At 47.0% G+C, this 17,256-nt stretch overlaps 1 protein-coding gene and 1 long non-coding RNA gene across 8 annotated transcripts in view; both read right to left on the reverse strand.

The window, feature by feature from the left end:
• Positions 1 to 5,447: 5,447 nt before the first annotated feature.
• On the reverse strand, positions 5,448 to 11,212 carry LOC110364822 (uncharacterized). The gene is made up of 3 exons (XR_002423855.2): positions 11,102 to 11,212; positions 6,665 to 6,756; positions 5,448 to 5,584 (listed from the first exon to the last, which is right to left on the reverse strand). It is a non-coding gene; the product is annotated as an uncharacterized LOC110364822 (long non-coding RNA).
• A 2,364-nt stretch (positions 11,213 to 13,576) lies between these two features.
• Positions 13,577 to 17,256, reverse strand: part of NKTR (natural killer cell triggering receptor) — a 49,240-nt gene continuing 45,560 nt past the window's right edge. For all 7 annotated transcript variants that reach the window (XM_065050300.1, XM_065050303.1, XM_065050302.1 and 4 more), the window contains one exon: positions 13,577 to 15,405. In XM_065050300.1, coding sequence (XP_064906372.1) covers positions 15,327 to 15,405 — 79 coding nt within the window. In that variant the 3' untranslated portion in view covers positions 13,577 to 15,326. The remainder of the gene's footprint in view (positions 15,406 to 17,256) is intronic.

The raw sequence follows: 17,256 nt of genomic DNA on the forward strand, positions 1-17,256 counted from the left end.
TTGACCACAGCAACGTTCCTAAGAGGTGAAACTCAGTTTCATTGACCACTACCCATGAGCACCTGTGGAATTTGCACCTTTGCAAATCTCTCAGCAAATCCCACCCAACCCAGTTTGGTGGGATCCCACCCACCCTGGCTTGGTGGCTTTGCTGTGTAGGACAGGCAAGTTGGTCTTTTGTGGGACCAACGCAGCACACGGGCTGTCCTAACTCACTTTGGTCACCTCTTCTGCTCCTCATCCTGCCATGAAAGGACCAAGCAGGGTGAAACATAAGACACTTCCACATAGGTCAAGGTTAATAGGACACATCAACAACTGATGTCTGGTGGGAACCTTTTTTATTCAGCTGCTGGGATTTCTGAAGGGAGGTAACTCTAGGCTCTCAGTGTCTTCATGCAAAGATCTGGAAGGTCTGGAATCTTCCTTGGAGATGGCTCTGCCATATCTTGCATAGAGACGTCATGGGGGAGAACAACCAACTAAAGGGTCATGGGGGTCCAGTTCACCACAGAGGGATCTGTGGGTCTGGAGTTCAGTCCAGTCGCTGTTAGGAAATGGGTTCTCCAGTAAGAGGGAAGCTCTGGAGAAACTGGTAAACAAGGAGCACATGGAAAGGGGCCCTAGTGACACAGGAGAAGTGTCAGGTCTCCTGCCCACCTCTTTCCAGCAGTGTGGTGCCCATAAAAGGGACATCTCCTGTGGCTTTCCCTCTTCCCTTCTCCCACAGGGCCATGAGACAGCAACCCAGTGACTCCAGAAGGTCATAAGGGGCCTCAAAATGAAGGACCAGCCACAACATTATAGGGTCTGGAAATGCTTAGGGGAAACCAGGAAAGGTTTGAATTTACTTGGTATAACTGATCCCTGATATTTCAGTTTGCTTTTCCATAGTTTCAGTCTTCTCCAAAAGAAGCATCAACAAGGACAAGATACAAGAAGAAAGCTGATAAACTGTAATGGCTCAGACAGCTTTGAGTTTGTGGAGACCCACACAAGAGCCTGGAGGTATTTAAGACATAGATGTGGCTCTTAGGGACATGGTTTATTGGTGGGCTTGGTAGTGTCAAGTTTACGGTTGGACTGGATGATCTTAAGGGTCTTTTCCAACTCAAATGGTTCTGTGATTCTATGAGTTGCCGAGCAGAGCTGGAAGGACACCTTGGAGGTAGCACCATGTCCTCTCGCCAGCTCCGCCTGCCCGGGCTGGATTCACTGCTGCAAGCGCAGCAACGTTCCCTGCTGAGTATCTTCTGTAGGCCAGCAATCCCATGGATAGATGCTCCAGCAGATGGTGAATGAGTTTCCTTGGTGGCCTTGCTGAGCACCCAGCATGTCAGGGCATCCCTGGAGACATCCCAGGCCAGGCTGGACGGGGCTCTGAGCAACCTGAGCTGGTGAAGATGTCCCTGCTCATGGCAGGGGTGGCACTGGATGAGCTTTGAAGGTCCCTTCAACCCAAACTGTGATTCCACACAGGTGCTTGGGTAAAGCAAGAGGTGGAAAATCGCTCCGGATTGCCATGGTGTCACCCTTGGGACACAGGATGGATGTTGGGGACACAATTAGCCCTTTGGGGATGTATCATGGGCTTGGCAACCAGTTTCCTCTCAGCAGCTGGTTTTCTGAGCAGGCGGACGGATCATGGAAAAGAAGGGATCAAATCAGGCCAAGAGACAGAGGGAAAGAGCAAAATAAAATAGAGAAAGCAAGAACATTCCTGGAGGCTCTCTGGCCTCTCTCCCTCCAGCCTCCTGAGAGGAGACACACAAAACAAAAGGCGCAAGAAAAGAACGAGCCAAAGCGGCACAAACGCGAGGACTGCGGGGTGCAACGCGAGGGCTGTCGTGATGCAGCGGGGCAGGTCCCTTCCCAAAAAACCCACCGGCCTCGGGAGGACCCGGGGGTCTCGCAGCAAACGCTGCCCTTTTATGGCCGGGCGAGGAGGCCGGTGGCGCGGGAGCCTGCCCTACTAAGGGAAAACGGCTCCCGCTTAAGTGTTTGCAGCGAGAACACCCACAGAGAGAGCACAGTCGAGCTCTCCAAGGACGACTCAAACGCTGCTGCTTTGTGTTGACCCCAATTCTTCTTTGTTTTTTTACCCTCTTTGATTTCTCACTTCTGCCTCCAAACCAGGACAATAAAAATATATATGCATACATATATATATATATTTTAAAAGCCATTATTAAGGCAGCGCTGGCTGGTTTCAGGTGACACACGGTGCGGGGATGGGGTTCAGAAAGGTGGCCTGAGGACAGGGGTGAAGACCCCGCTCTGCTAGCAGGACGGTCTCCGTTCCACAGGCAGCTGCTGCGGGTGTTTATCCTCCCGTGTGTGGTGCAAGGGCTGCTATCCAAGCCGGGAAAGATGTCTTTACTATTAAACATGATGTTGGGTGCCAAGTTCATCCATCCACCATTGCAAATCCCGGCATCTCGCTGCCCGAGAGGGAGTCACCACCTCCCAAAGCTGCAAAACACACCTGGGCCCAAGTCAAACGTTATTTGCCTTTTGATGACAGCTCCACAGGGAACAGCTTTTTCTGTTTGGCTGGCAGAGGCAGGGAGGTGAATCCCTGCCCAGAGAGGTGGTGGATGAACCATCCCTGGAGACATCCCAGGCCAGGCTGGACGGGGCTCTGAGCAACCTGAGCTGGTGAAGATGTCCCTGCTCATGGCAGGGGGGGAACTGGATGAGCTTTGAAGGTCCCCTCAACCCAAACTATTCTATGATCCACACTGCAAACAAGACCCCAACCCACCAGAAAGTCCAGCAGAGCTCCTGAGTTTGTATTTTTCTGTATTTTCCATGCACCCAGTAACTTGCCCGCTCACAAGTTGCAGCAGCAGCAAGGTTTTCATTCCTAGAGAAGCTCATATTGCATTCCAGGTCCTGTTTTCCAGCAGATTTGCAATAATCGGGTTTAGTTTTATTATGTGGTAATGCCAATATTAGGAAGTTTACTTACAACCCTTGAATTATAGCACAGTGATGAGGAGATCCAAGTATTAAAGAAAAATTTCCTGGAGGAGGAATGTGGAGACCCCCCCCAACTCATTCCCTGAAAAATATTTAGCTTATTTTACTCCTCAAAAAGAAACCGTAAGGTCACGGATTTATATTGCAAAGGGTCTCCAGAGCTCACATGGTTCAATGTCTTGTCCATAGCAGGGGGTTTCTCATCATTTTATTTCCTCGCTCCTTTCTCAGCACTCAATCCAACATCGTGGACCAAATCGGAGCCTTGACCCACATCATTCCCAGCCCAAACATCTGCCCTGCTGCTGGACATCAAGAAATACTTCTTGATGTACTTTTTAGGATAAGGACTGCAGCTTGTTCTCAATGAAGTCCAGAGGTGATAAGTAGCAATTTCATAGAATCACAGAATAGTTTGGGTTGAAGGGACCTTCAAAGCTCACCCAGTGCCACCCCTGCCATGAGCAGGGACATCTTCAGCAGCTCAGGTTGCTCAGAGCCCCGTCCAGCCTGGCCTGGGATGTCTCCAGGGATGGTTCATCCACCACCTCTCTGGCCAACCTGGGCCAGGCTCTCACCACCCTCAGGGCCAACAATTCCTTCAAGACCAGCCTGAATCTCCCTCCTTTAGTTTAAAACCATCACGCCTTGTCCTGTCACACAGGCCCTGCTCAAAAATCTGTCCCCATCTTTCTTATTGGCCCTTTTTACCTAAATACATTAGAAGGGAGGAATGCACGGTGCAGTTAATATTACCTGGCTTTTTGAGCTGGTCCTGCTTGTCCCCGGGCTGAGTTACAGCCCAGGAACAGTGCATTGCCAGGTCTTCATTTTGGGGTTAAAGGGCCTATTTCAAGTGTTACTTAACTGCAGGTTTCAATACTGAGGCCTCTGCACTGGGTGCATCAAGCAAGCCAAGCAACGCAAGCCAAGTTGTCCTCACCGCTGTTGCGCTGGAGAAACAATCTCTATTAACAACTTGACTTGGCAGTTCCAACATATTGGGGAAAGAAGTATTTTTATTCTCCCACCAGGCCTTTCTTCATCCATTATTGGCTACTGCTGTCCTGCATTAACAATTTAACTCTGTTTCGTTCAGGGCACTGGGCAAAAATGAATTCAATAAAATTTAACCCTTTTCATGGAAAAGCACGTGGGTTCTAGGTGGGAATACATATAATATATCTGAAGGAGGCCAACATCTCCAGGATGGCAGGTGAGCTCTTCAAGGTCACCAAGTGCCACATCAATAGCAACCAGCTCAGGAAGGCTCTTGGAAAAAGGCAGAGAAGAAAGTTTCAAATGAGCTTTGGGGTAGGAAAACATAAAGTCTGGAGGAAAGAAGTCTAAGCTACACTTGTGCGATGCTGAGGTGGGAACCAGCAGCTGGAGATGAGATCTTGGCTTGCCACCAGCAGCTCTCAATGCGTGGCCAAGGTGTGTTGAAGCTGCGAGCCAATAAATTGTTATTTCTTTGCCTTCACTGAGCACGTCCAATGCTCAGGTCATCACTTTGCTGCCACAGACAACCCTGGTGCACCTGTGTTATGGCTGTTCTGTGTAGTCCTGATCTCCAAAATGGGCACGATGGTGCTGGAGAAGCAGAAGATCAACTGAAATGGGATGGGGCAGCTGCTTTACAAGGTGAGATGGTGGAAGTGGTGGAGTCGCCATCCCCGGAGGTGTTTAAAAGACACGTAGATGAGGTTCTTAGGGACATGGTTTAGTGACAGTGTTGGGTTAACAGTTGGACTTGATGATCTGGAGCGTCTCTTTCAACCAAAATGATTCTATGACAAGCTCAGGACCCTTCGACCTGGAGAAGAGGAGGTTGTTAGGAGCTTATGAGCAAGGTGCAGCAAATCAAAACTATTACTCAAAGGAGCAGGAGATTGGTTTAACACAAATAGCAGGTTGCCACATGAGCCAAATACATGAGGAGATTCAAATAAGGGATGAAGAAATTCATGGGCAACAGGTCTGCCAACAGATATGAGAGGGAATGGGCAGCCTGGTACCCACCAACGCCCATGATGCTGGGAGAGCAGAGGGGAGTGAAATGAAGAGATGTTGCCTTGCATGTCCTCCTGAAATATCTCCTGTAGCTGCTGGAAAAGACCCTTAGGCTACATAAACTTACAGGAAAATGGGGCAGTTAACAGGACAAGATTATGCAACTGTCCCAGGTTTCCTAGAGAGGTGGTGGATGCTCCATCCCTGGAGACATCCCAGGCCAGGCTGGACGGGGCTCTGAGCAACCTGAGCTGGTGAAGATGTCCCTGCTCATGGCAGGGGTGGCACTGGATGAGCTTTGGAGGTGCCTTCAACCCAAACTATTCTATGATTCTACGAAATTACTACTTATCACCTCTAGACTTCGCCAAGAAGAAGCAATAATCTGCAGTCCTTACCCTAAAATGTACGTTAAGTGGTTCCTGCATTGCATCGTGTGAACTTCAAAGCCCCAAATTTCTGCGACAGCTCACGAAAAGCTTTGGTGTCACTTATAAGTCACGTTCGCAGCGATGGGTTTGCCTGTTGACGAGCCAGGTGTGGGAGCTGCACAGGTCTTCCCAGCATGGGGCTTGCAGTTCAAAGGCATCTGCACACATCAAAGGATAAGGCGGTAAGAAACAGCGTGTCATCAGCCAGGAAGTTCTAAATTGATACCTTGATTGGAATAATTAGCAAGAATTACAGGAAACACCCGGAGATGTGTTGATATTCAAGAGAGTCTTCAGAAGCTTTGACCCAAATAGGAGTTTCTGCTCAGGGATGCAGCACATGAAGTCCCACCAACGAGACCCACCACATTGGTCTTGCTTTTACCTGTTTTCTTAGAACAAACCTGTTTTGTACTTTGTTTTTCCCTTAGATAAGCTTGGGTAGGGAGTGATTTTTAAGGCTGCTGTGGAAATGCCAGAACTTGGTGGAGATGCAAATCAAATATAAGGGAACTGCAGTAATTTCAAAGCCCTTTGGTTTTTAGGTCCCTGAAGTCCACAGGAACCTTTCCATCACGATAGGGGTGTAAACTGGTAATGTGAAAGACAAGAAAATCTTCTTCAGTGAATACTCACGTACAGAAAAAACAGTGTATTTTCTTCTCTTGACAAAGCCATAGAAAATAATCCTCCAAACAACAAAAAATCCCAGGGTGAAGATCATATAGAAATAGTTTGGTTTATATTGCTGCTAAAGAACAATATTAAATGCTGGTGTCTGTGCTGCCATCCTCAATTCAAGGAGGATGCTGAAGAGAAGGTCACAGGGGTGAAGTGGAGGCCTGGAAGAGAAGTTTTGGGGTGAAAAGCTCAGAGACAGAGCAAGGGCGGCTACGGAAAATAAGCCACGAGCACCTTGAGCGAAGGTTTTGCAAGACTCGACATGCAGAAGCTCGAGTCAGACGAGCTGAAGTTCACATGAAATGAAGATGCCAGCTCAGCTCACATCCCCAGCACAGCTGGGAGGGGAGAGACGGCAGGGACAGATGACACGGAGCCGGAGGAAAGCAGTTCTGGAAGGAGGGAACATCGCTCGGGGGAGTTATTTATGATCCAACAGCAAACTGAAGAGATACACAGCCCGGGAGTCCTTGGGGATCTGTTCCAGGCCTGGTACAGCTCAAAATATTTTTTTTAATAATTACTTGCATGAATAGAATAGAAAATTTGCTTCTTACAGCTGCAAATGATACCAAGCCGGGAGGGACTTCAAGTACTTGGGAGGCTGGGCTGGAACTTCAAAACAATCTTGACACATTAGAGAAACAGCCTGGAAAAAAAAATAGACTGCAATTTAGTAGAAACAAAGGGAAAACTTGCTGCTTGTGTAAGAATAGCTGAGCTGCAGAGACAGCACGGGCAGGGAGCGGGTGAGCGGGAACCATAGAACAGTTTGGGTTGAAGGGACCTTCAAGCTGATCCAGTGCCACCCCTGCCATGAGCAGGGACATCTTCACCAGCTCAGGTTGCTTAGAGCCCCGTCCAGCCTGGTCTGGGATGTCTCCAGGGATGGTTCATCCACCACCTCTCTGGGCAACCTGGGCCAGGCTCTCACCACCCTACCTGGGTGCAATCAGCCCTCCTCACGCTGCTGTGAAAGCAGCAAACCACAGGCAGGGACATGTAGATGTCTGCAGGACATGGGGAGCGATGCTTTAGATTCATGTGGCACCATGAAGCCTCAGCTGGAGTTTGTTCTCCACTCGGGTATGGTGATTTGGGGAGGTTGCGGGCTGGTTGCAGAGTGCAGGAGGTCATAGAACCATTTCAGCTGGAAGAGACCCACATGATCATCAAGTCCAACCATAACCCAACTCTGGCACTAAACCATGTCCCTAAGAACCTCGTCTAAATGCCTTTTAAACCCCTCCAGGGATGGTGACTCCAGCACTGCCCTGGGCAGCCTGTTCCAATGCCCCACAGCCTTTTGGGGAAGAAATTGTTCCCCAGATCCAACCTCAACCTCCCCTGGTGCAACTTGAGGCCGTTTCTTTGTGTCCCTGTCTCCCCTCAGCTCCTGTTCTCCAGCTGAACCCCCCAGGTCCCTCAGCCGCTCCCATCACACTTGTGCTCCAGCCCCTCACCAGCTTTGTCACCTCCTCTGCACTCTCTCTAGTAACTCAAGTGATGGTCAGAGCTAAGAAGCTGAAAAAATAAAACCCAACCAAACCCAAAATCCTTCCAAAAAAACAAAGGCCTTGGAGATATTTAATCCAGAGAAGACCAGATTTGGGAATCGCCACAGTAGGAACCACCTGAACCAGTGAAGAACAAGCCCCAAAGTCATGGACTAAATGACCTCGATGGACATCTTGTGGACATTTCTGGACTTTTTAATGGCATTTCACAGGGGCAGTCCATAAATCAAAGCAATTATATTTGTGTGTTGTATCAAAGGATGGGAAGGGGGGGTGGAGGTTAATGAAGGTGTATTGGAGAGTGTGGGACCTGAGCATGATGTAAATGGTATGGAATAAGGGGTGGAGAATGCACTGGTTTTCACTGGGATACGGTTACACCAGTAGCTGGTGTAATGCTGTGTTTTGCATTTAGCATGAGAAGAATGTTGATAACAGCCCGAAGTTTCAGTCGTTGTTTATACCAAGTCAAGGACTCTTCGGGGAGAAGGGCGGGGACATGGTGGGACAAGCAACCCATTGACCAAAGGGATATTCCACACCATATGATGTCATGTTCAGTATGTATTAATATTTGAGGGAAACAAGAAGGAAGAGGGGGACATCGGGAATGATGGTGTTTGTCATCCCAGGTCACTGTTATAGGTGACGGAGCCTGGTTTTCCTGGACATGGCTCAACACCTGCCTGCCCGTGGGAAGTGCTGAATGAATCCCATGTTTTGCTTTGCTTGTGTGTCTTTTGCTTCACTTCTTAACCTGTTTTCATATCAACTCAGGAGTTTCTTCGCTTTCACCCTTCCGATTCTCCCTCCCATCCCACCAGGTGAGGTGAACGAGTGGCTGCGTGGGGCTCAGCTGCTGGCTGGGGCTGAACCACAACACTAACAGACGATGAGATATATATTTATTTTCCTTTTCTTTGTGCACCTACACCTCAGTTACTACCACGGCTACTTTTGTTCTAGGACCTCACTTCTTTTACACTAAACAAGCTTTGGAGCTGATCGGCCCAAACTTGCAGACTACCTGAAACTAAGTCCTCTGCATTTGAGGCTGCCCCTGAAATTGGATGTATTTTCTGCGAGCGAGCCATGTCATACAGTTAATTGCTTTTAATCTGAAACGAGTGGCGTTTGGTTTGGCCACATCGAGGAGCTGGGAAGGTTCTCACCTCCCTTTAAGTTTTGCAACATCAAGTATAAACGTGTAAAATTGACATAGCTACGTACATTTCAACAAAGCTTATTTATGGCAAATACCTACCCCTTTCAGTAGAAAGTTTGCTTTCTCATTTTTTGTTAAACACACTTTTTCAAACAGCACTTGAAGGCTGGACATGAAGAAGAAATTGTTGCCCCTGAGGGTGGTGAGAGCCTGGCCCAGGTTGGCCAGAGAGGTGGTGGATGAACCATCCCGGAGACATCCCAGGCCAGGCTGGACGGGGCTCTGAGCAACCTGAGCTGGTGAAGATGTCCCTGCTCATGGCAGGGGTGGCACTGGGTGAGCTTTGAAGGTCCCTTCAACCCAAACGATTTTGTGATTCTACAGTTCTAAAACCCTCTGATTGATGTACATTCCCCACTCAAGTGTTTCTCCTAGAAATGCAGCAACCAGCCCCTTCACCTCTCCCACTCGCAAGGATGTTCCCAACCCTCCTCCTGCTTTTCAAGGCTCTTTTTCCAAAATGCATCAGGGAGAAGTTCACAGAATCACACAGAATCCCAGAATGTCAGGGGCTGGAAGGGACCTGGAAAGCTCATCCAGTGCAATCCCCCCATGGAGCAGGAACACCCAGATGAGGTTACACAGGAAGGTGTCCAGGCGGGTTGGAATGTCTGCACAGAAGGAGACTCCACAACCCCCCTGGGCAGCGTGGACCAGGCTCTGGCACCCTCACCAGGAAGAAGTTTCTTCTCATATTTAAGTGGAACCTCCTGTGTTCCAGTTTATACCCAATGCCCCTTGTCCTGTCATTGGTTGTCACCAGAAGAGCCTGGCTCCATCCTCCTGACACTCACCCTTTATATATCTGTAAACATTAATGAGGTCCCCCCTCAGTCTCCTCTTGTCCAGCTCCAGAGCCCCAGCTCCCTCAGCCTTTCCTCACACGGGAGATGCTCCACTCCCTTCAGCATCTTGGTGGCTGCGCTGGACTCTCTCCAGCAGTTCCCTGTCCTGCTGGAACTGAGGGGCCACAACTGGACACAATAGTCCAGATGTGGTCTCCCCAGGGCAGAGCAGAGGGGAAATTCCGCAGATGCTGCCCGAGAGACAGGACAGGCAGCTCATGCAGAAGGAGAGGAGAAGAATCCTCCTTGTCCTCTCTCACAGAGGAAAAAGCAAGCCCAAGAGGGGCAGCCTCTTCCTGCCTGAAAGAAGGAATTAATTAAGGAATTTTGCAAAACACAATGCCAGGGTGGGAGCTCCAAGTGTTCGCAAGCTGTGCTGAGCCTGTTTGTTGGGGAAGGACGTGGGTTTTCTGGGGCTGTGCTACACTCTTCGATACACATCCCAGCACAATCAGTTAACATCAAATTAATGCCCCCCCCCATCAACCATGACTGTGAAATATTACCTTGGTTTTAAAAAAACCCTGAAGCCACCACAGACTGATTTCACACATGCAATCCCTGCTACTTCACAGGTATTATACGGACATCATTACTAAATTCAACACTGGGTCACTTTAATTGTTCATATCATTGCTTTTAAAACAGTTTTAAAACAGTTTTAACTTGCCCCCAGTTAAGCAGCTAAAGCATTTTAAAAGCGGGTGGAAACTCCTGACAGTTTCACAACCTTATATTAAGGCAAAAAATCAATCATGTGGTTGTGAAGCAGAGGTGGAGCGTGCAAAGCTTTATCTTCCCCTGATTTAAATCCCAGGCAGCGCTGGGTTTGGAAATCGCACCAGATGGATTCCAGAGCGCGGCTCAAGGTCATCGCAATAACCACGTCCCGCTCCCCACCGTAAGCACCATCGTCACCGGTCCCACAAAGCCATCAACAGAAATTTAATATGCTGTCACATAGCCGGGGATCTTCCCAACAAGCACTTTACACCCCGGAGTGCAAGGACACAAATAGCCCTTGTTTCAACATGAGGAAGGAAATCTCTCCGCACGCCGATAATTGTAGGAAAAGTGCATTTATGCTGCTGCTTTTGAAATATGTGCTTTGTCAGAATTAGTTGTTTGAAGGGCAGATGGTTGATTTAATATTGTTTTATTGTAGGAGAGTTGCTCGTCTGACACTGGAGACAGAATATTTGCTCTTAGAGCTGCCCCATGATATTCTGCATACTACGGGGTGGATAAACTATTGCAAATCAACCCAAATCATGCAGACTTCACCTTATTTATACCCCACTCCCCACTTTGATTTTATGAAACCGCTCCTACTGGAGTACTGCTTTTAAAGCATTGCAGGATTTAAGGTTTATTTTAATGGCACTAATACACAGGCGCTATTTTTACCTCTGTGCGTCTTGGCGACCTCTGCGGCGCCCGAGCGCGGCCTCGATCCTCACAGGGAACTTCCGCACAAAATACGGCTTTTTAAGCACAAAAAACATGATACTCTGAAAAAAAATACGGAAAAAAGTTGTTTACTTCCCTTCGATGAATTTTACGCAGAGGTTGTTTAACATTTCCTACGCTATTGGTTTTGGCTGCTCTTTGATGTGGTCATTCACCACTCTGCTACCTTAAATTACAAGTTTCGTTTCCTTTTCTTTTTATATCTGTGTCACCTGGAGTTCCTGCTTAGGATTTGAGCCAGCACCGGGCCCTTGTGGCCAGGAAGCCAATGGTACCTGGGGTGGGTTAGAAGGGGGTGGTCAGTAGGTCAGAGAGGTTCTCCTGCCCCTCTGCTCTGCTCTGGGGAGACCACACCTGGAATATTGTGTCCAGCTGTGGCCCCTCAGTTCCAGCAGGACAGGGAACTGCTGGAGAGAGTCCAGCGCAGCCACCAAGATGCTGAAGGGAGTGGAGCATCTCCCGTGTGAGGAAAGGCTGAGGGAGCTGGGGCTCTGGAGCTGGACAAGAGGAGACTGAGGGGTGACTCATTCCTGGGGATCAATATGGAAAGGGTGAGTGTCAGGAGGATGGAGCCAGGCTCTTCTGGTGACAACCAGTGACAGGATAAGGGGCAATGGGTATAAACTGGAACACAGGAGGTTCCACTTAAATATGAGAAGAAACTTCTTCCTGGTGAGGGTGGCAGAGCCTGGCCCAGGCTGCCCAGGGAGGTTGTGGAGTCTCCTTCTCTGCAGACATTCCAACCCGCCTGGACACCTTCCTGTGTAACCTCATCTGGGTGTTCCTGCTCCATGGGGGGATTGCACTGCATGAGCTTTCCAGGTCCCTTCCAATCCCTGACACTGCGTGATTCTGTGATTTCTGGTGCCTCCTCCAAGGCAGGCGGGGAAATGCCAAGTTAACCAGACTAAAACAAACAAGGAAACTCTTCCCAACGCTTCCACTCATCCTTTTTACCTTAGACCCAGGGTCATCTGCTTTACCATTAGGATGAAAACGGGATTTTCCCCACAAAATCCAGTTTTTCTGGAACAAAAGAACTGGAAAAAAAAAACCAAACCAACACACTAATGGATTATTCTGCTGAGCAATTACCCCGACTCGAACCAACAACCACATTGCCAATACGCTGTAGATCTAAGGTGAGAATGCGTATCTGGGAAAAGAATCACAGGCACGTTTTGGGATTTCCGTGTACATCTGTTAAGTGTCTCTTCTCAAAAAGGCTGCGAACCTCTTATATAATCTTTAGGAAATGGTGAGACCTCAAATCACTTGGATACGTCAAAGTACTTGTCCCTCCAGTGACTCTTATGTAAAGCCAGGACGGTGTTGCTGAGGAATCGTTCTCTATGTAGGTCAGGAGAAGGAAAAGCAACTTGGACGCGGCTTCACGAGGGACAAAAGCAGATACGGAAATTGAAGTGTATTTTTAATTTTCCTGCCCGTTTCCCTCCAGCAATGACAGATTTTTCCAGATGTAGACAAAACAGCGTTTGCAGATCTGTATAAAAGTTCATTTTACAAATTTTGAAGAACAAAATGGCAAAAAAAACCCCATAGAGCAACGTTAGAAAAGCAGCTCAGGGGAATGTTGTTGATCTGAAGCGCAACTTAACGGACTTCAATAAGTAAAAATACCCCTCCCCTCCTTCCTTCCAACTATCTACCAGATGGAATTTTGTTATGAAGCTCTTAATTCAAGATATAAAACAGCCATTAGTGACACTGCAGTCATTTTGGACAATTAATTGACTGACTGTGTTTCTATTAATACAATCCCAGAATGTCAGGGGTTGAAGGGCCCTGGAAAGCTCATCCAGTGCAATCCCCCCATGGAGCAGGAACACCCAGATGAGGTTACACAGGAAGGTGTCCAGGCGGGTTGGAATGTCTGCACAGAAGGAGACTCCACAACCCCCTGGGCAGCCTGGGCCAGGCTCTGCCACCCTCACCGGGAACAAGTTTCTTCTCATATTCAAGTGGAACCTTTTGTGTTCCAGTTTTCACCCATTACCCCTTGTCCTATCATTGGTTGTCACTGAGAAGAGCCTGGCTCCATCCTCCTGACACTCACCCTTCATGTATTGATCACCATTAATGAGTCACCCCTCAGTCTCCTCCAAGCTCCAGAGCCCCAGCTCCCTCAGCCTTTCATTTCTCCCTCAGCCTTATTTCTATTATTCTTCTCCTGGTCTTACAAATAAAAAGTCAGATCTGAAATACGCCAAAGTCCAATTTTGGGGCAGTTTTTTCTTTACTACTGAATGGCATTGTTTATATTTGTATATTTTGTGACGCCAGTTCTATTTTCTCAGTAAGGGGAAAAATCCAAATTACATTATGAAACTACACCAAACCTTGAGTTATCACTGAAATATTTGTTAGAAACACATCTGTAAATGTTCGGACTCGAGTAATAAATGTATTTAATGTCAAAAAGCATAAACAGCTTACAAAATATTAATTCAAAAGGATTACGGCCACACAGAGAGTTTCTCATTGAGCTACAATAAGTCCAGAGTTTTGGGTTCTTCTAGAAAGTGAAAAAGCTGATCTGACAAATTCAGTTTTAGGAGCCCAAATAGAAACATTTCATGGAGAGAAGTGCCGAGATTCCCTCCAGTCTTCAAACCTCATTGTGAACTTTGTGTCCGTGTCGCAGAAGCGGATCAAAAGGTGGTTTTCGGCGAGCTCGATTCAACGGGACACGGTATGAACTGACACCCGAGCGAGAAATGACCGCTTTTCATCTTCAAGTTGTTGGGTCCTGATGAGATTTTAAACCAAAATCATTTCCGATAGCTGAAAACACTTGAGAGCATCTCAAGTTATTACAGAAAATCAGTAAGGAAAACTACTATAATACAACAGTGCTCATTAGCTCTAATAAAGCTACATTAGTCTGGTTTTTGCACTACAGACCCCACTTTCCGTTATGCCGTTACAAAAACTGTTCCTTAGTAAACATCTTTCTAAACGCTGAAAAAACGTTACAAATTTAACAACTCAATCGGAATATTGCAAAAATTACTCAATTACTTCAGCTGAAATCTGTGTATTTGTTTGCAAACCGTTTACCTGTAACACGGAGTCATTTTTGGTATTCAACTTGAAAGTATTGTCCATGCTTTTGATCAGGCATATGTGCAGTCATATTAACAATATATATACTTCAGTATCAATATTCCATATTCCCTGTGGTAAATGGGATCCGTCTACAGACATTTTATAAAGGAACTGTTTGTTTTCTCAAATAAATCACCGTTGTGGAAGCTTTTAAAAAGCGTTTCGAACAAACTCATGATACACTCAACAGTTCCCAACGTTCGACTTCCAAATGTGGGGAAATCTGCCAAGCAACATAATACGAATTGCAATTCAAAAAGAACCACTTGTTTTAGACTCTTAAGAATATCGCTCATCACAAAATCCACTTTTAAACATAAAAGTTTAGACAAGTTGGATATTAAGATCAAACGCCATTCATCGGTTTGATTATTCCCATTGTGTATAATCTCATTTTCTGCAGATTTCTGTAGTATCACAGTACGGGAAGGATTAAGACAGAGCGGCAGGCGTCATTTTTATCGCCCAACTGCTGTGTATATCCTGTATATAACACAATAACCAAACAAGACAGCACGGACCCCATTTCCAGCATTAAAAAACCAGCATTTCAATAAACTAGAAATGGCAGCCTTTGTAAGAAGTTTTCTTCACAGTTTTACAGTTAGAATGTATTTAATAACAGGCAGAAAGCCTTAAGGTGTTTCTAAACATACTTAAGGACGGTACCAATCGCTGCACCCAGGAAAGCGGCGACAAAATTCACCTCGACGTCATTCACGGCTTGGAAAATCCAATTCAAGGCAATAAAACCGTTTGTTTTCTTTTTCTTTGACTTTGTAAAAGTAGCATTTGATGTAAACCATACAAATAAACCACAACGCAAACCAATCATCCCAGTTGAGTTGAGCTCGGTGCTTCTCCCCGTAAGTACGTGGTTCGGCAAGTGAGTTCATTTTAAACGGGAAAGTTTCAGCTAATTCAGTAAACACCCTTCGACTTCACTTGTGATGCTGCCAAACCAGCTCTTTTTTAAACATAACACTGAAAGAAAATAAAACGTTAAATACGCAGTTTCCACCGTCAAATGTTTTCAGCTGTATCTGCTGCTTCCACTGGGGCTCCGGTTGTTGGAGTAACTGCGATCGCTTTCGCTGTCAGAGCCGTATGATCTACAAAGAAAAGGTTGTAGTATGAGTAAGGCATTGACACAGTCTCCCACAGCATCCTCACAGCTAAACTGAGGGAGTGCGGTCTGGATGAGCGGGTAGTGAGGTGACTGTGAACTGGCTGAAGGGAAGAAGCCAGAGAGTCGTGGTCAATGGGGCAGAGTCCAGTTGAGGCCTGGATCCAGTGCAGTGCCTCAGGGGGCAGTGCTGGGGCCGGTATTATTCAATATATTCATCAATGACTTGGACGAGGGAATAGAGTGACTGTCAGCAAGTTTGCTGATGACACCAAGCTGGGAGGAGTGGTGACACTGGAAGCTGTGCTGCCATCAGAGACCTGGACAGGCTGGAGAGCTGGGTGGGGAAAAATTTAGTGAAATACAACAAGGGCAAGTGTAGAGTCTTGAATCTGGGCAGGAACAACCCCAGGTTCCAGTGTAAGTTGGGGAATGACCTATTAGAGAGCAGTGTAGGGGAAAGGGACCTGGGGGTCCTGGGGACAGCAGGGTGACCATGAGCCAGCACTGGGCCCTTGTGGCCAGGAAGCCAATGGTACCTGGGGTGGGTTAGAAGGGGGTGGTCAGTAGGTCAGAGAGGTTCTCCTGCCCCTCTGCTCTGCCCTGGGGAGACCACACCTGGAATATTGTGTCCAGTTGTGGCCCCTCAGTTCCAGCAGGACAGGGAACTGCTGCAGAGAGTCCAGCGCAGCCACCAAGATGCTGAAGGGAGTGGAGCATCTCCCGTGTGAGGAAAGGCTGAGGGAGCTGGGGCTCTGGAGCTGGACAAGAGGAGACTGAGGCGTGACCTCATTCATGTTTACAGATATATAAAGGGTGAGTGTCAGGAGGATGGAGCCAGGCTCTTCTCAGTGACAACCAGTGATAGGACAAGGGGTAATGGGTACAAACTGGAACACAAAAGGTTCCACTTAAATTTGAGAAGAAACTTCTTCCTGGTGAGGGTGGCAGAGCCTGGCCCAGGCTGCCCAGGGAGGTTGTGGAGTCTCCTTCTGTGCAGACATTCCAACCCGCCTGGACACCTTCCTGTGTAACCTCATCTGGGTGTTCCTGCTCCATGGGGGGATTGCACTGGATGAGCTTTCCAGGTCCCTTCAACCCCTGACATTCTGGGATTCTGTGATTAAAACGCCTCAAAATTGCGTTTCCAGCTTCAAATTCAAAATCACATCACAAAATAAAATAACCCACTGTCAAGACAGATGCACAAGACAAGAAGAAAACACACAAAAAGGCAATTACAGGATCACATTACGTATCACTGAAGTATTCATTATTGGATGACTTCAAACTTGAAATACTTATTTATTTTACTTGATGAAATCCTGTGGAACTGAAGTCTGTGGTTGTAACTATAAAATTTCCTGCTTTCTCAGATACAGCTAAAAATACTCCAAAATAACTGCTTTTGCAAGTGTGAATTCTCACTGAGAAATACATTGTAACAAACAGAATTTAGTGTTTCTCAACTAAGACAATTTCACATATCTTGGTGTATAAATTGCAGGGGTTTTTTTGTTTGAAAAAGGGTCTTAAGAATTTAGGGCCCATAAGAACAGGATTGTGTGAGTGTCTGCAGAGTGGAAATCGTAATTAAAATATTTTGGCTTCTCCAGAAGAATTCCAAGCTCAGCACCTGGCCAAACATCAACAGAGTCCAGCTGGTTCTACACAAGCCACAGGTCACATTCAAATGACACAGAAATAAACTTGCAGTTGAGATTCTTCTACTGTTGTGCTTTCTACACAGAAAATGTGCGGATCCTAATCCAACCTTGTTTCTCTGAAGCTTCCAACATCCTAAAGCAATGACTTTCTATTTCAATACTCTTTGTTA

The sequence above is a fragment of the Columba livia genome, chromosome 2, assembly GCF_036013475.1.
Source record: "Columba livia isolate bColLiv1 breed racing homer chromosome 2, bColLiv1.pat.W.v2, whole genome shotgun sequence".
Lineage (NCBI taxonomy): Eukaryota > Metazoa > Chordata > Aves > Columbiformes > Columbidae > Columba > Columba livia.